This window comes from Cherax quadricarinatus, chromosome 98 (assembly GCF_038502225.1).
Source record: "Cherax quadricarinatus isolate ZL_2023a chromosome 98, ASM3850222v1, whole genome shotgun sequence".
In the NCBI taxonomy this organism is placed as follows: Eukaryota; Metazoa; Arthropoda; class Malacostraca; order Decapoda; family Parastacidae; genus Cherax; species Cherax quadricarinatus.
The window spans coordinates 970,800-985,200 of record NC_091389.1 but is presented as its reverse complement, the minus strand read 5'-3'; the positions used below and the strand labels follow the sequence as shown (position 1 = coordinate 985,200).

The 14,401-nt window shown below is 43.3% G+C and overlaps 1 protein-coding gene across 1 annotated transcript; it reads left to right on the top strand.

Moving 5' to 3' along the window:
* The first annotated feature begins 8,946 nt into the window (after positions 1–8,946).
* LOC128702513 (uncharacterized) lies at positions 8,947–11,516 on the top strand. The gene is made up of 2 exons (XM_053796788.2): positions 8,947–11,265; positions 11,392–11,516. The coding sequence occupies exon 1, from the start codon at positions 8,953–8,955 to the stop codon at positions 11,227–11,229; it is 2,277 nt and encodes a 758-aa protein (XP_053652763.2). The 5' UTR covers positions 8,947–8,952; the 3' UTR covers positions 11,230–11,265; positions 11,392–11,516.
* The last annotated feature ends 2,885 nt before the right edge of the window (positions 11,517–14,401 follow it).

Below are 14,401 nucleotides of genomic sequence, written 5' to 3'. Positions count from 1 at the left end.
CATTCTGCTGTTCAGGACCCCTATGCATGTACGTCTGGACTTCGATTAGATTGTGATCGGAATTAGTTGTTTTTGATATTCTTATGTCTCTTATCAGGTCCTCATTATTTGTGAAGATAAGGTCAAGTGTGTTTTCTAATCTTGTTGGCTCCACTATCTGCTGGCTTAAGGTGTGTTTTTCGCAGAGACTTAGTAGCTCATGTGTGTGTGACCTTTCATCTGCGCTACCTCCGGGGATTGTTTCAGCTATAACATTATTTGCTACATTTTTTCCATTTTGTATGCCTTAGGTTGAAATCACCAAGCAGTAAGATGTTTGGGGATGGAGCTGGAAGGTTTTCAAAACAGTAATCGATTTTCAGTAGCTGTTCCTTGAACTGTTGGGAGGTTGTATCTGGTGGCTTGTATACAACCACAATGACTAGGTTTTGGTTCTCGATCTTTATTGATAGAACTTCAACTACCTCATTTGTGGTGTTCAGCAACTCTGTGCAGATAAGGGACTCTTTGACATACAGGCCAACCCCCCCTTGTTGCCTGTTTTTTCTGTCGCATCTAAAAAGGTTGTAACCACTTATCCATATTTCACTGTCAAAGTGATCTTTTGTGTGAGTCTCTGTGAAGGCTGCAAACATTGCATTAGACTCCACTAGAAGTCCACTGATAAAAGGTATTTTGTTGTTGGTGGATGGCTTAAGGCCCTGTATATTAGCAAATATGAACGAGGTTGTATTCTGTGTTTGTTGGGGGGATTTTGTTATTGGCGTCAGTAGTTGTAATTCTGGAGGGCCATGGGTGGCCACTGGCTGCGCCTCCAGTCCAACAAGGCTCCAAGGTGGTGGACTATTTTTGTTATTTCCTTCCATTTTCTTTTTTCGTTTCCTGCCACTAAAAAATCACCTGGAGTTGGGTAGTCGTAGCTACTATTGTTTGTCCTGTGGGGTCTGTGCCTCCTGGTCCCTTTTAGATGGTATGCAGGGCACTCGATGTTGTAACACTGCTTCTGGAGGACCGAGGAGTGGCACATTTTTGGGTGAAAGAAAGTACAGGAAGAAGAGCGACACACTCCTTTAGACAGGAGGTCGCTACATTTTTTGGGATGGTCAAAGTTGCATGTCCCATTTTTTCCCCTGTTATTCCATGCTTACAGATGCCCCAAGCATAATATTTGCACAAATTCACCTTTGGTTGAGAATTGTTGGGAGGTGTGTTGTCAATTTCTGCAGGTTCTGGGACTGCACTATAATCCTCAGTATCCAAGCCAGGGCCACCCCGTCCTGGATTCCATCTACTTTCCCCAGTAGAGGAAGGAGACTCCTCTCCAACATCTGTACTGTGGGCCACGGTCTTGTGCAATGATGGTTGTATATTTACTGTTTTTGTGGTGGTTTGGGTAGTGTCCCTAGGAGAGTCTGGGCTGGCAGTAAGGCTGGGGGCTGGGTCTGGGTCAGCACTGGGGCTGGGGGGTGGGGCTGGGGCTATGACTGTGATGGTTGCAGAAGAGTCTACTCCAGAGGAGGGCTCCTCTACTACATCTGTACTAGGGGATATGGCATTGGTAGCTGTGGAGGAGTCTTTAACTGAATCCAGATTTTCACAATGGCTGGGGGCTGGGTCTGGGTCAGCCCTAAGGCTGGGCACTGAACTAGCTGTTGTTTTTGTTTCCCGTGTTTTTTCTAGTGTGTATCTGCTTATTTTTGGGTCAGTTGTTGTAGACTGGGCATTCTCTGTGTTAGACTTTACTCCTCTCCTATCTTCCCATGCTCTATATATTCCAGGTAGACTATTCAATAGTTCCTCCTTTTTCTCGTGTTTATTGTTTATTAACCTCCTGAGTGCTTTCCTGATATCTATCCATAGTTCCACATCCCTGTTGCAGATCCAGAAACACCTATCTAGATAGATGTCATTTTTGGTTGCAGTGTTTATTCTTGCACAGGTAACATGATGTTTTGAAAAGCAAAGGTTGCATGTGATTCTAGATTGTTTCCCAAGAGCCTTTCCACATGTCCCACAGGTATACTGTACTGCCATCCTGCCTGTATCCTATTTGCAACTGGGTACCACAAGAGCCTGATCTTCACTTTACCTTTCAGCTCTGCACGCAGGTGTGGGTGTTATAGGTCAATACATGGGTATGTGGGATGTAATTAGCATGGAGACTTATTACCCATTAAAAACTTTTATGTTGTATAACATCATATATCATACATCCTACAGCATCTGATTCCTGTCATGATCACTGCTGTTTATCTTGTCCTGGACAGTTATATGTAGTGGTGGTGGCTGGGTTTCGGTGATGAAAGGTAGTTCGGTGGTCAGGAGAATGGGGTATGGGTGCCAGTAGGGGGGGTGAGGACCATCCCTTCTGGTTGGGGTGTCGGAGGGGGAGGGTGGCGAGAGGATTTGGTGGTGGTTTATCCTTTTCCACTATCCAGTCACTGCATGTTCACTGTTTCCCTGCACATCAATCAACTATCTCTTATTTTATTATTTCTACTATGGCTTAATACTTATCCAGTTTGTATCCCCACGTCTCCACTTTGCTTGGTTTGGTGATAAGTGGGTCCATGGTATGGGTACCAGCAGGGGGGAAGCCAGGTATAGATACTCAAAAATTAGGGACAAAGGAATTAATGTACAATTGCTATGGATCCCATCACACATTGGATTACTCCTTCATGATAAAGTTGATATGTTAGCCAAGAAGAGTATCGAGAAGGAGAATGTAGAATATAACTTTGGTATAACTGTGTCTAGCATTAGGAATAATATTAGGAGAGAAGTAAATAATGAAAATGATTGTTATAGGAATGCAGTTAGAAGCCTGAGTAGATCTATAACCCACTATGATAACATGAACGTAGATAAGTATGTTTATGGAGCAACTTGCAATGTGAACAGACTGACTGATGTTGTAGTGGCCAGGCTTAGGCTTGGTTACAAGTACTTCTGGCAGTTTGGGAGACACACAGATGATGATCAAACTAAATGTAAATTATGTGATCAGGCATATGGTCACTCTCTTGAACACTATGTGCTTAATTGTCCACTTATTGAGGAATACAGAGACAGACAGTATAATAACCTATGTGACATGTCAAGATATCTTATTAATGAAAATAAGATACCAGATATACTAAGCAAATTTCCTAAATTTGCTTGTAACAGATAAGTGAACTATAGATATGTAGATATAAATCCATATGTATTCCTGTTAACCCTTTGGGGCCTAGTTCCTAGGCCTTTTGTGTATCCATATGCTCTCGCGCTACCGTCCACAGGATGGATATGGGGTGCACAATAAACTAGCCACTTCAGTGGCAAAATCTAAATCTAATCAGCAGGGAGGGAACAACCCCCGCTGGTTGGGGTACGAAGGGGCGGGGGGAGAGGTGGGGGGATCAGTGGGGTGACCGTAAACTTGAGCAGTTTGTTCCCATATAATTACACCATAGCTTACACTAGCACTCGGTTTTAAAGGATTACTCTCATCCACAATTCAGTACACTATATCACTGCCTATTCAAATCCTTTTTCCTCGTTATAACACCTGTACGATAGTTTACATTTCTCTGCCGCCTCTGGCAATAATTTTCCTGGTGGTGGTCAACCCATATATATATTCCATATATTGTACACTATGTATTGGGTATTTGACAGATTGCTGTAATCCACAGTTTCAGGTCACTATATCACTGAACATCAATATCTCACCATTCGCTATATTCCTTATATGGTATGAGGAACAGTTCTTCAGTATAAAACACGACCCACTGTATGGTATCATCTGTAGGCCTACACACTGCTCTTCTCACTTTTATTAATAATAATATCTTATATTCTCCCGTGGTTTTAGCAATAATCCTTTTCCATTTCTTAACTTTTCTGCTCTCTGAGTTATGCTAATCCCTGATCTTTATTTCCCCTCACTGATCTACGTTCACTACTAGTCACTACTAGTCTGACTTTTTTGGGTTATCCTAGGTTCTCTACACATATGCTGCTATATATGATAATTCTATGTAACTGTATTTGTGTATACCTGAATAAACTTACTTACTTACTTACTTACTTACTTATTTCCTATATGGCACCTTCCACAACTACGCTAACTTCCCCCTACACTTCTATGCTCAGTTTATGTATGCTGTGATTCCCTGCACCTCAATGCTACCATCACTCGTTTCATATCTTTTGACTATAGTAGTTACTTATCCGTTATTAACACTTCACTGGACCTCTGGCAATAGTTCGCTAGTGCCAGTCGCTTGTAAGATATTCCCCTTTCTACACTATATATTGTACGCTTACCCATCCTTCTTCCTTACCCACCTTACCCATCCTTCTTCCTTACCCACCTTACCCATCCTTCTTCCTTACCCACCTTACCAATCCTTCTTCCTTACCCACCTTACCCATCCTTCTTCCTTACCCACCTTACCTACCTTACCCATCCTTCTTCCTTACCCACCTTACCCATCCTTCTTCCTTACCCACCTTACCCATCCTTCTTCCTTACCCACCTTACCCATCCTTCTTCCTTACCCACCTTACCCATCCTTCTTCCTTACCCACCTTACCCATCCTTCTTCCTTACCCACTTACCCATCCTTCTTCCTTACCCACCTTACCCATCCTTCTTCCTTACCCACCTTACCCATCCTTCTTCCTTACCCACCTTACCCATCCTTCTTCCTTACCCACCTTACCCATCCTTCTTCCTTACCCACCTTACCCACCTTACCCATCCTTCTTCCTTACCCACCTTACCCATCCTTCTTCCTTACCCACCTTACCCATCCTTCTTCCTTACCCACCTTACCCATCCTTCTTCCTTACCCACCTTACCCATCCTTCTTCCTTACCCACCTTACCCATCCTTCTTCCTTACCCACCTTACCCATCCTTCTTCCTTACCCATCCTTCTTCCTTACCCACCTTACCCATCCTTCTTCCTTACCCACCTTACCCATCCTTCTTCCTTACCCACCTTACCCATCCTTCTTACCCACCTTACCCATCCTTCTTCCTTACCCACTTACCCATCCTTCTTCCTTACCCACCTTACCCATCCTTCTTCCTTACCCACCTTACCCATCCTTCTTCCTTACCCATCTTACCCATCCTTCTTCCTTACCCACCTTACCCATCCTTCTTCCTTACCCACTTACCCATCCTTCTTCCTTACCCATCCTTCTTCTTTACCCACCTTACCCATCCTTCTTCCTTACCCACTTACCCATCCTTCTTCCTTACCCACCTTACCCATCCTTCTTACCCACCTTACCCATCCTTCTTCCTTACCCACTTACCCATCCTTCTTCCTTACCCATCCTTCTTTCTTACCCACTTACCCATCCTTCTTCCTTACCCATCCTTCTTCCTTACCCACCTTACCCATCCTTCTTCCTTACCCACCTTACCCATCCTTCTTACCCACCTTACCCATCCTTCTTCCTTACCCACTTACCCATCCTTCTTCCTTACCCATCCTTCTTCCTTACCCACTTACCCATCCTTCTTCCTTACCCATCCTTCTTCTTTACCCACCTTACCCATCCTTCTTCCTTACCCACTTACCCATCCTTCTTCCTTACCCACCTTACCCATCCTTCTTACCCACCTTACCCATCCTTCTTACCCACCTTACCCATCCTTCTTCCTTACCCACTTACCCATCCTTCTTCCTTACCCATCCTTCTTCCTTGCCCACTTACCCATCCTTCTTCCTTACCCATCCTTCTTCTTTACCCACCTTACCCATCCTTCTTCCTTGGTAATAAATGGTATAAAATACCGACACACTGCCGAGAAGAGATACATAGTCCTCCCCAACAACTCCATTGCCAAACATGTTTCCAACATCTTTGCCAAAACATCATTCCAAGTATCTACCTCCACAACCACGACCATCAGTAGTAGACAGGACAAGCCTCCATCCTCTGCAGGGGTATACATAATCCCTTGTAATGACTGCAACAAATTATATGTGGGCGAAACATCAAGAGACCTCCAAACACGCATTTCAGAACACCAATATGCAAGCAGGACTGACGATACAAGGAATGCCTGTGTACAACATCGCAATTCACACAACCATTTAATTAACTACAGAAACTCAAGACTTATCGCCACAGAAGACAACACTCAATACAGAAGAATCCTGGAATCATCGCTTATCTCTATAACCAACAATTTCAACCAGAACAATGGCTTCTATAACATAGCTGAACCACTCGCCAAGAAACTTCTTCATCGCTATCCCACATAAGAACATAGAACACTGCAGAAGGTCTACAACTTGTCCAATACCCCTGCCAAGCTACCCAAGACTCTATAACTCCACCCGGTAGATCAGATGCAGCATTCTCCACCTGACCTCAACATTCTGAACATGACTATAAATACTCTCGTACCTTCCAACCCCAGGTAGATCCGTGTGTGACTTGAAAAAGCCCACTGTGTGGATGAAACGTTGTCAATAATGGATCACATTATACTGCATTTGTGTTTATATTTCCTTCTTCCTTACCCACTTACCCATCCTTCTTACCCACCTTGCCCATCCTTCTTCCTTACCCACTTACCCATCCTTCTTCCTTACCCATCCTTCTTCCTTACCCACCTTACCCATCCTTCTTACCCACCTTACCCATCCTTCTTCCTTACCCACTTACCCATCCTTCTTCCTTACCCATCCTTCTTCCTTACCCACTTACCCATCCTTCTTCCTTACCCATCCTTCTTCTTTACCCACCTTACCCATCCTTGAAGATTGAGACACTTATGCAGCATATGGGAATCTTTATTCAGGAAACGTTTCGCCACACAGTGGCTTCATCAGTCCAATACAAAGAGGAAGGCGTAAGGAGAGGAGGAGTATGAGGTAATCAGTCCCTCAGCCAGGGACTGATTACCTCATACTCCTCTTCTCCTTACGCCTTCCTCTTTGTATTGGACTGATGAAGCCACTGTGTGGCGAAACGTTTCCTGAATAATATTCTCATATGCTGCATAAGTGTCTCAATCTTCAACTTGTCGGTTTTTCAAACCATTCATCACAACTGTCAGACACTGCAGCATCATGGGATCTTCTTACAAAGAATTCTTCAACGCTTGTTCAACCTTTGGACAAAGACCTACTTCGACTAGTGGATGGTACCACTATGACCCCGCCTCCGTCTGCTTCAAGTCACCTCACTACAGTATATAAGCCACGTCTACGGCCCTATGCTGTACATTCTACAAGATTGATGGACTGAACACATCGACTCCTGGCTGAGGGACTGATTACCTCATACTCCTCCTCTCCTTACGCCTTCCTCTTTGTATTGGACTGATGAAGCCCCTGTGTGGCGAAACGTTTCCTGAATAAAGATTCCCATATGCTGCATAAGTGTCTCAATCTTCAACTTGTCGGTTTTTCAAACCATTCATCTTACCCATCCTTCTTCCTTACCCACTTACCCATCCTTCTTCCTTACCCACCTTACCCATCCTTCTTACCCACCTTACCCATCCTTCTTCCTTACCCACTTACCCATCCTTCTTCCTTACCCATCCTTCTTCCTTACCCACCTTACCCATCCTTCTTACCCACCTTACCCATCCTTCTTCCTTACCCACTTACCCATCCTTCTTCCTTACCCATCCTTCTTCCTTACCCACCTTACCCATCTTACCAAAGCTCTGGTCATAAGAAGAAGAAGACAGTGTCTCGTGAGATTCATGTGGGATTAAAAACCAGTGATGCTGCTCTAGAGAGCGAGATAGTAGGATCACCGGATCACTTGTTAGATGAAAGTGAGGACATCACCTCCGATACTATAAATGTCTTGATAAGATAAGATTTCGTTCGGATTTTTAACCCCGGAGGGTTAGCCACCCAGGATAACCCAAGAAAGTCAGTGCGTCATCGAGGACTGTCTAACTTATTTCCATTGGGGTCCTTAATCTTGTCCCCCAGGATGCCACCCACACCAGTCGACTAACACCCAGGTACCTATTTGCTGCTAGGTGAACAGGACAACAGGTGTAAGGAAACGTGTCGGAATTTCCACCCGCCGGGAATCGAACTCGGGCCCTCCGTGTGTGAATCTGGAGTTTTAGCCACCATCCTTTGATTTTCCTGGACTATAAGTCTTTAGGGGTAAATAGCACATGGCGGCTCAAGTATACCAAAAAAATCGAAAAAAAAAAATTGAGCTAATCTTACAGAAAATAGTTCAAAAATCTGGCAACACATTGGTGTATGTCTCGTGTCTGTACGAGAATTCTACGAGTAATTATCGTAATTATAATAAATGAGGTAATTGCGTCATTAGTTTGACACCTGACGCCCACCATAACAATAGTATACTGGATTTCATTATTAGTATTTTTTTCGTAATTTTTTTCTTACGATTTTGTGCTAGAATCTTTGAAATACTAATTGGTAACTGTGAGGGAGGCTGTAGGAAGAGATATTCTCTTGCCCAGTAAGTCAGTGCCGACCATAAGTCTGAAGGAAGAGGGAGTGTGCTGCTCTGATTGACCGACTGACCCTTGGGACCCGTAATCTGACCCTCCATTCTTTGTATTTTTACTCACAATGGTCTACAAGAAAAAATCATTCTCTCGCAAGTTAACCAAGAAGAGAAGAAAGGTGTTAGAAAAGATTCGTAGAACTATAAAAGCGAAGAAGGAAGCAGCGAGAGCGGCGGCGGCTGGAGCAAGTGACGCCATGCCACCACGAGAGGCGGCGGCTGGAGCAAGTGACGCCATGCCACCACGAGAGGCGGCGGCTGGAGCAAGTGACGCCATGCCACCACGAGAGGCGGCGGCTGGAGCAAGTGACGCCATGCCACCACGAGAGGCGGCGGCTGGAGCAAGTGACGCCATGCCACCACGAGAGGCGGCGGGTGGAGCACGTGACGCCATGCACGAGAGGCGGCGGGTGAGCACGTGACCATGCCACCACGAGAGGCGGCGGCTGGAGCACGTGACGCCATGCCACCACGAGAGGCGGCGGCTGGAGCAAGTGACGCCATGCCACCACGAGAGGCGGCGGGTGGAGCAAGTGACGCCATGCCACCACGAGAGGCGGCGGCTGGAGCACGTGACGCCATGCCACCACGAGAGGCGGCGGGTGGAGCACGTGAACTAATGGATATTTCAGGCATAGAATCGTCTGGTGAAGAAAGAAAGAAAAAACGTAAGAGAACCAGCGTGGACAGCCCCTCCTTGGCCATAACAGATGTTGCTGGCCCATCCTTGGCCACCCCAGATGTGGCCAGTCCTTCCTTGGCCACCCCAGATGTGGTCACCCGATATTGCCGAGCTAGAGGATCGAAAAAGCTTAAAGTAGATAACTCATCTGTGACCATCCCCTCCTTGGCCACCCCAGATGTGGCCAGCGATTCCTTGGCCACATCACGTGTGGCCAGACGTGGTGTGGCCACACCACGAGTGGCCACCCCAGATGTTGACATGTCAGCTGTCACCATCTCAGCTGACGCCAGCTCAGCTGTCCCTGGCACATCTACAAGTGATAATGCGACTGACATTAATATATCTGGTGTCGACAGTGTTAGTGATCGGAATATTTCCAGTGCCATAAAGCGAGTGTCGCTCTTAAAGAAAGTAACTCATAAAGTTTCTGAAAACTTTATGGTGTTTATGGAAAATACTAATTTTGATTTGATTCTGTCAAGTGTGTGCTGTCTGAAATGTTTTAGTAATAATATTGTTTTTACATTCGATCATCACCACCTAGAGACAACTGTTAGTGCATACTGTCCAGAGTGTAAGAATAACGTGTTTGTAATGAAACCAAGAGTCCACAAGGATATGAATGTTGCAACCGGAAGGATGGTATATGCAGAAATGTGTACAGGTGGTGGATATGCATCCTTTAGCCGTAGAACTGCAATGTGTAATTTGCCTTCATTGAGTTTCAAAACATTTAGTAAATATACGGCTCTCATTACAGATGCATCCGTTCAATCGTGCAAGCAGATCATGGCAGAATCAAGAGAGGTGATTGTTAGGGAATATGGTAAACTAGACATTGTGCCAGACCCAAGTGGAATACTTGATATTGATGTCACATATGATGGAACATGGCACAAAAGGGGCCATCATTCGAATCTTGGCATTGGTGTTACAATTGATGCTGTTACAAAACTTGTAATTGATTATCAAATAATGTGTAAGTTCTGTTTCTTGTGTACGTTCTTCGAGTGTCGTTTGAAAAGCAAGAAAATTTCTGAAGAACAGTATGAACAATGGACTGAAAACCATAAAAGTGTATGCTGCAAGAACTTCACAGGTTCTTCTGGAAGTATGGAAGCGGAAGCAGCAATACTCATATGGCAGAGATCACTAGAAAGTAACTTAAGGTACAAAACTGTTGTGTGTGATGGTGACAGCAGTACCTACAAAGGACTTGTTGAACTCAATAATGGTGCAGGTCCCTATCGAGGTGTACAGGTTGTAAAAGAGGAATGTATAAATCATTACTCTAAACGACTAAAGAACAGATTAACCAATTTAGTGAAGTCCCACTACAATGAAAAAGAATTGAAAACAGGAAAGAAAAGAAAGCAGTTTGATTTGAAGAAGGGTATGCTAACAGATTTTATCATCGACAAACTGGCAGGTTATTTTCAGAAGAACCTGAGAAACCATGTCGACACTGATGTTGTAAGGATGAGGAATGGCATCCTTGCAAGCTTTTTCCATTGCTCATCCAGTGATACAAATCCACAACATCATCTTTGCCCAACTGGTCCTAATTCATGGTGCTTTTACCAAAAGGCAGTAGCAGCTAACATAACACCACCATCGCACAACACCATGAAAGTGCACTTCCAGTTAGATCCTGCATACTTCAAGGAGGTTCATGATATTTACAAAGAACTAACTACAGATGATATGATGACACGTTGTCTGAAAGGCAGGACACAGAATCCTAACGAAAGTCTCCATCAACGAATTTGGTCCTACTGCAACAAGGCACTGAATCGAAACAAGTGGCAGGCTGATTTCTCAGCCAGCCAAGCCATAGCTGAGTATAATGCTGGATACGAGAGAAGTTGTCTCGATATACCACTTGGCTTTGGGCGTTCACTGGTTACCCAAAGGAAGCTTCAAGCTATGGACAAGAGGATGCAGAGAAAAAAGCCCCCGAAATCCAAGAAGAGGAGACTGGCGATGGATACTTCCTATGAACCTGGAGGACATTAGATGATCATTGATGTCCTTACCAACACCTACTCAAAGGTATGTAATTCATGTTATTTTCTTGTATATTTGTATGTGTATAAATATGACATACTTGTAATTACATGTATCTGTGTATATAATCACTGGCAATACGATTTTGAGAATGTATTTCCTTCTTTTCAGGTTGGCATGCATGGAGCATTGTGATTGGCCGATCTCCAGGGAACTTCAGGATGCAAGGATCTGCATGGAACTTCAGGGATATACTCTATTCACTTGTTTCTACTATCAATAAACATAAGAAGACACTATGAGTATTTTTACCCACCATATAGTAAGACCCAATATATTTCTTCATTTATCTCAGAAGTGCATTATTTTCATATATCTTAGTGTCTCAGTTATTTATGAACCGATCTTCATTATTTTCACACTGCTTATTCAGGGGACATTGTTCTAAAAAAGAACGATTCCCTTTGGGTAATCATCCCTTCCATTTTGGCATTCCATGGGTACAGAATGCAAGAATGGTGTAAAACATGTCAAGACAGACCCCTGGCAGTCTTCAAGCTGGCACTGGACAAGCACCTAAAGTCGGTTCCTGATCAGCCGGGCTGTGGCTTGTACATTGGTTTGCGTGCAGCCAGCAGCAACAGCCTGGTTGATCAGGCTCTGATCCACCAGGAGGCCTGGTCACAGACCGGGCCGCGGGGGCATTGACCCTCGGAACTCTCTCCAGGTAAACAATTATTATTTTTTTTGGTTACTAATAAGTGTAATAATACATAAAGGAAACTGTTAGAAAATCAATATGGCATTGCTTTATCATTGTAGGGTATCAAAAACAACTTCGACATTGCCACTACTACATAATGGTGCCATAAATGTTGCCATGTCCAAATGCTAATATTTATTTTTTTACCATTATTTATTGGACGATCTTGATGCAACTTATACTGCATAAACTATGGCATGCCTAGAGACTATGGTAAAAATTTCAGTTAAATCGCATGAAGGGAACAAAAGTCGTATAGTGAAGGTCATTTTACCCCTAAAAAAAAATTTACATGTATCGAAGGAATCCTTTATCAATTAACAATGTAATTGCCCTTCTCTTCAGAATTGCCATAATGCAGCTAGACAAAACAAAATTAGCCAAAGGAAAAACTTTTCATATAAATTTGAAAATATAAAAGGCATCTTGTACAAATCAGTATTCAAATTAAATTCAGATGAGATAGACTATTCCATCTTAGTTGTTCCAAGTCAATGCAGAGAGACTGTTCTTAAAATGGCTCATGACTTACCAGTGGCTGGACATTTCTCGCATCGTAAAACCTTAAATAAAATTAGGGAAACCTATTTTTGGCCCAAAATGTCCTCAGATATCACTATCTATTGTAGATCGTGTAAAGAGTTTGCCAACTGTCATCCTCCCGAGGTACCAGGCGAGTACCTATGGTCAAAATGCCAGTCTTTACGGTACCGTTTGAAAGAGTAGCTATTGACATCGTTGGTCCTTTATCTCCACTTTCATCTGGGGGACATAGATATATATTAACATTAGTTGATTATGCTTCGAGTTTCCCTGAAGCCGTACCCTTAAAGACCATAACTACTACAGAGATGGTTGAAGCCCTTTTGTCCATCTTCTCCAGAGTTGGCATTCCTAGAGAAATTTTGTCTGACCATGGGACACAATTTACATCTGACTTAATGCAACATCTCTACCAACTTCTGGGAGTGAAGCCTCTCTTCACCACACCATATCATCCCAGCTGTAATGGGAGGATTGAGCACCAGCATTCGGTTCTCAAGTCCATTTTAAGGAAACTTTGCTCCCTTAAACCTAAGGAGTGGCATCGTTACCTACCCTGTGCTTTGTTTGCCATGAGGGAAGTTCCCAGTGACTCTTTGGGGTTTTCACCTTTTGAACTTCTCTATGTTAGACAGAGGTCCACTGTCCATCCTTCATGACTTATGGACTAATAAGGATGTAAAGGCTGAGGTTCAGTCTTCTTATCAGTTTCTCCTTGACCTTAGATCCAAATTTGAGGAGACCTCTGACATAGTTTCAAAAAACTTAAGCTTGTCAATGGACCAGTACAAAACCTATTTTGATTCCAAAAGTCAGAGGAGAAATTTTAAAGTAGGGGATGAAGTTCTGGTACTTTTGCCTATCAAGTCAAATAAATTACTATTAGCATGGAAAGGTCCAAATAAGGTGTTAAGAATTTGTGGGAAGGTTGATTACCTCATAGAAGTCAAGGGGAAACCTAAGCTTTATCATATCAACATCCTTAAGAAATATTACCGAAGAAATTCGGTTAACTGTTTGAATAACTTTGACTTAGTTTTTCCACATGAACTTAATAAGACAACTGAAGAATGCAAGGTGTGTGTAATTGGCACCTCTAACATAGACTAGGACAGAGAACTACATGACTTGGTGACTCTTGACCACTTGGGTGCAACAAACATTAATATCAATGAGTCTTTGGATGACCATAAGAAACATGAACTACTTCAATGTGTGAGTAACTTCTCAGACATTTTTACTTATATTCCAAGTGTCACCTCCACGGTAGTCCATAAGATTGACTTAGTCACGGACAATCCTATCAAATGGAAATTATACCCAATTCCAGTTCACCTTAGGGATGCATTTGACCGAGAGGTAGACAAATTATTAAAACTAAAGATCATTGAACCTTCAGTATCTGCATATTGCTCACCAGTAGTCATGGTTAAGAAGGAGGATAATTCATTTAGACTTGCGATTGACTTCAGAGGCCTTAATGCTATAAATCGGTGAGATGCTGAGCCTATGCCCTTAATAGATAGCCATCTACACAAGTTTTATAACGCTTCCTTCTTTTCAGAGATTGATATTGCGCAGGCATATCATCAAGTAATGTTAGATCCTTCTTCTAAGCAGTACACCGCTTTTCCTACCCACCAAGGACTTATGCAGTATAGAACCATGCCCTTCGGTTTGGTAACTGCCTGTGCTACCTACATGAGACTGATGAGAAAGGTCTTGGGTAATATGCCAAATGTTTCAGTTTATTTTGATAACATTTACGTAATGAGATCCACATGGGGCAAGCATATCCAAACATTAACATCAGCTTTACGTAGGTTACGCTCGCATGGCCTCACTGCCAAGCCGAAGAAATGCTTCCTTGGGTAT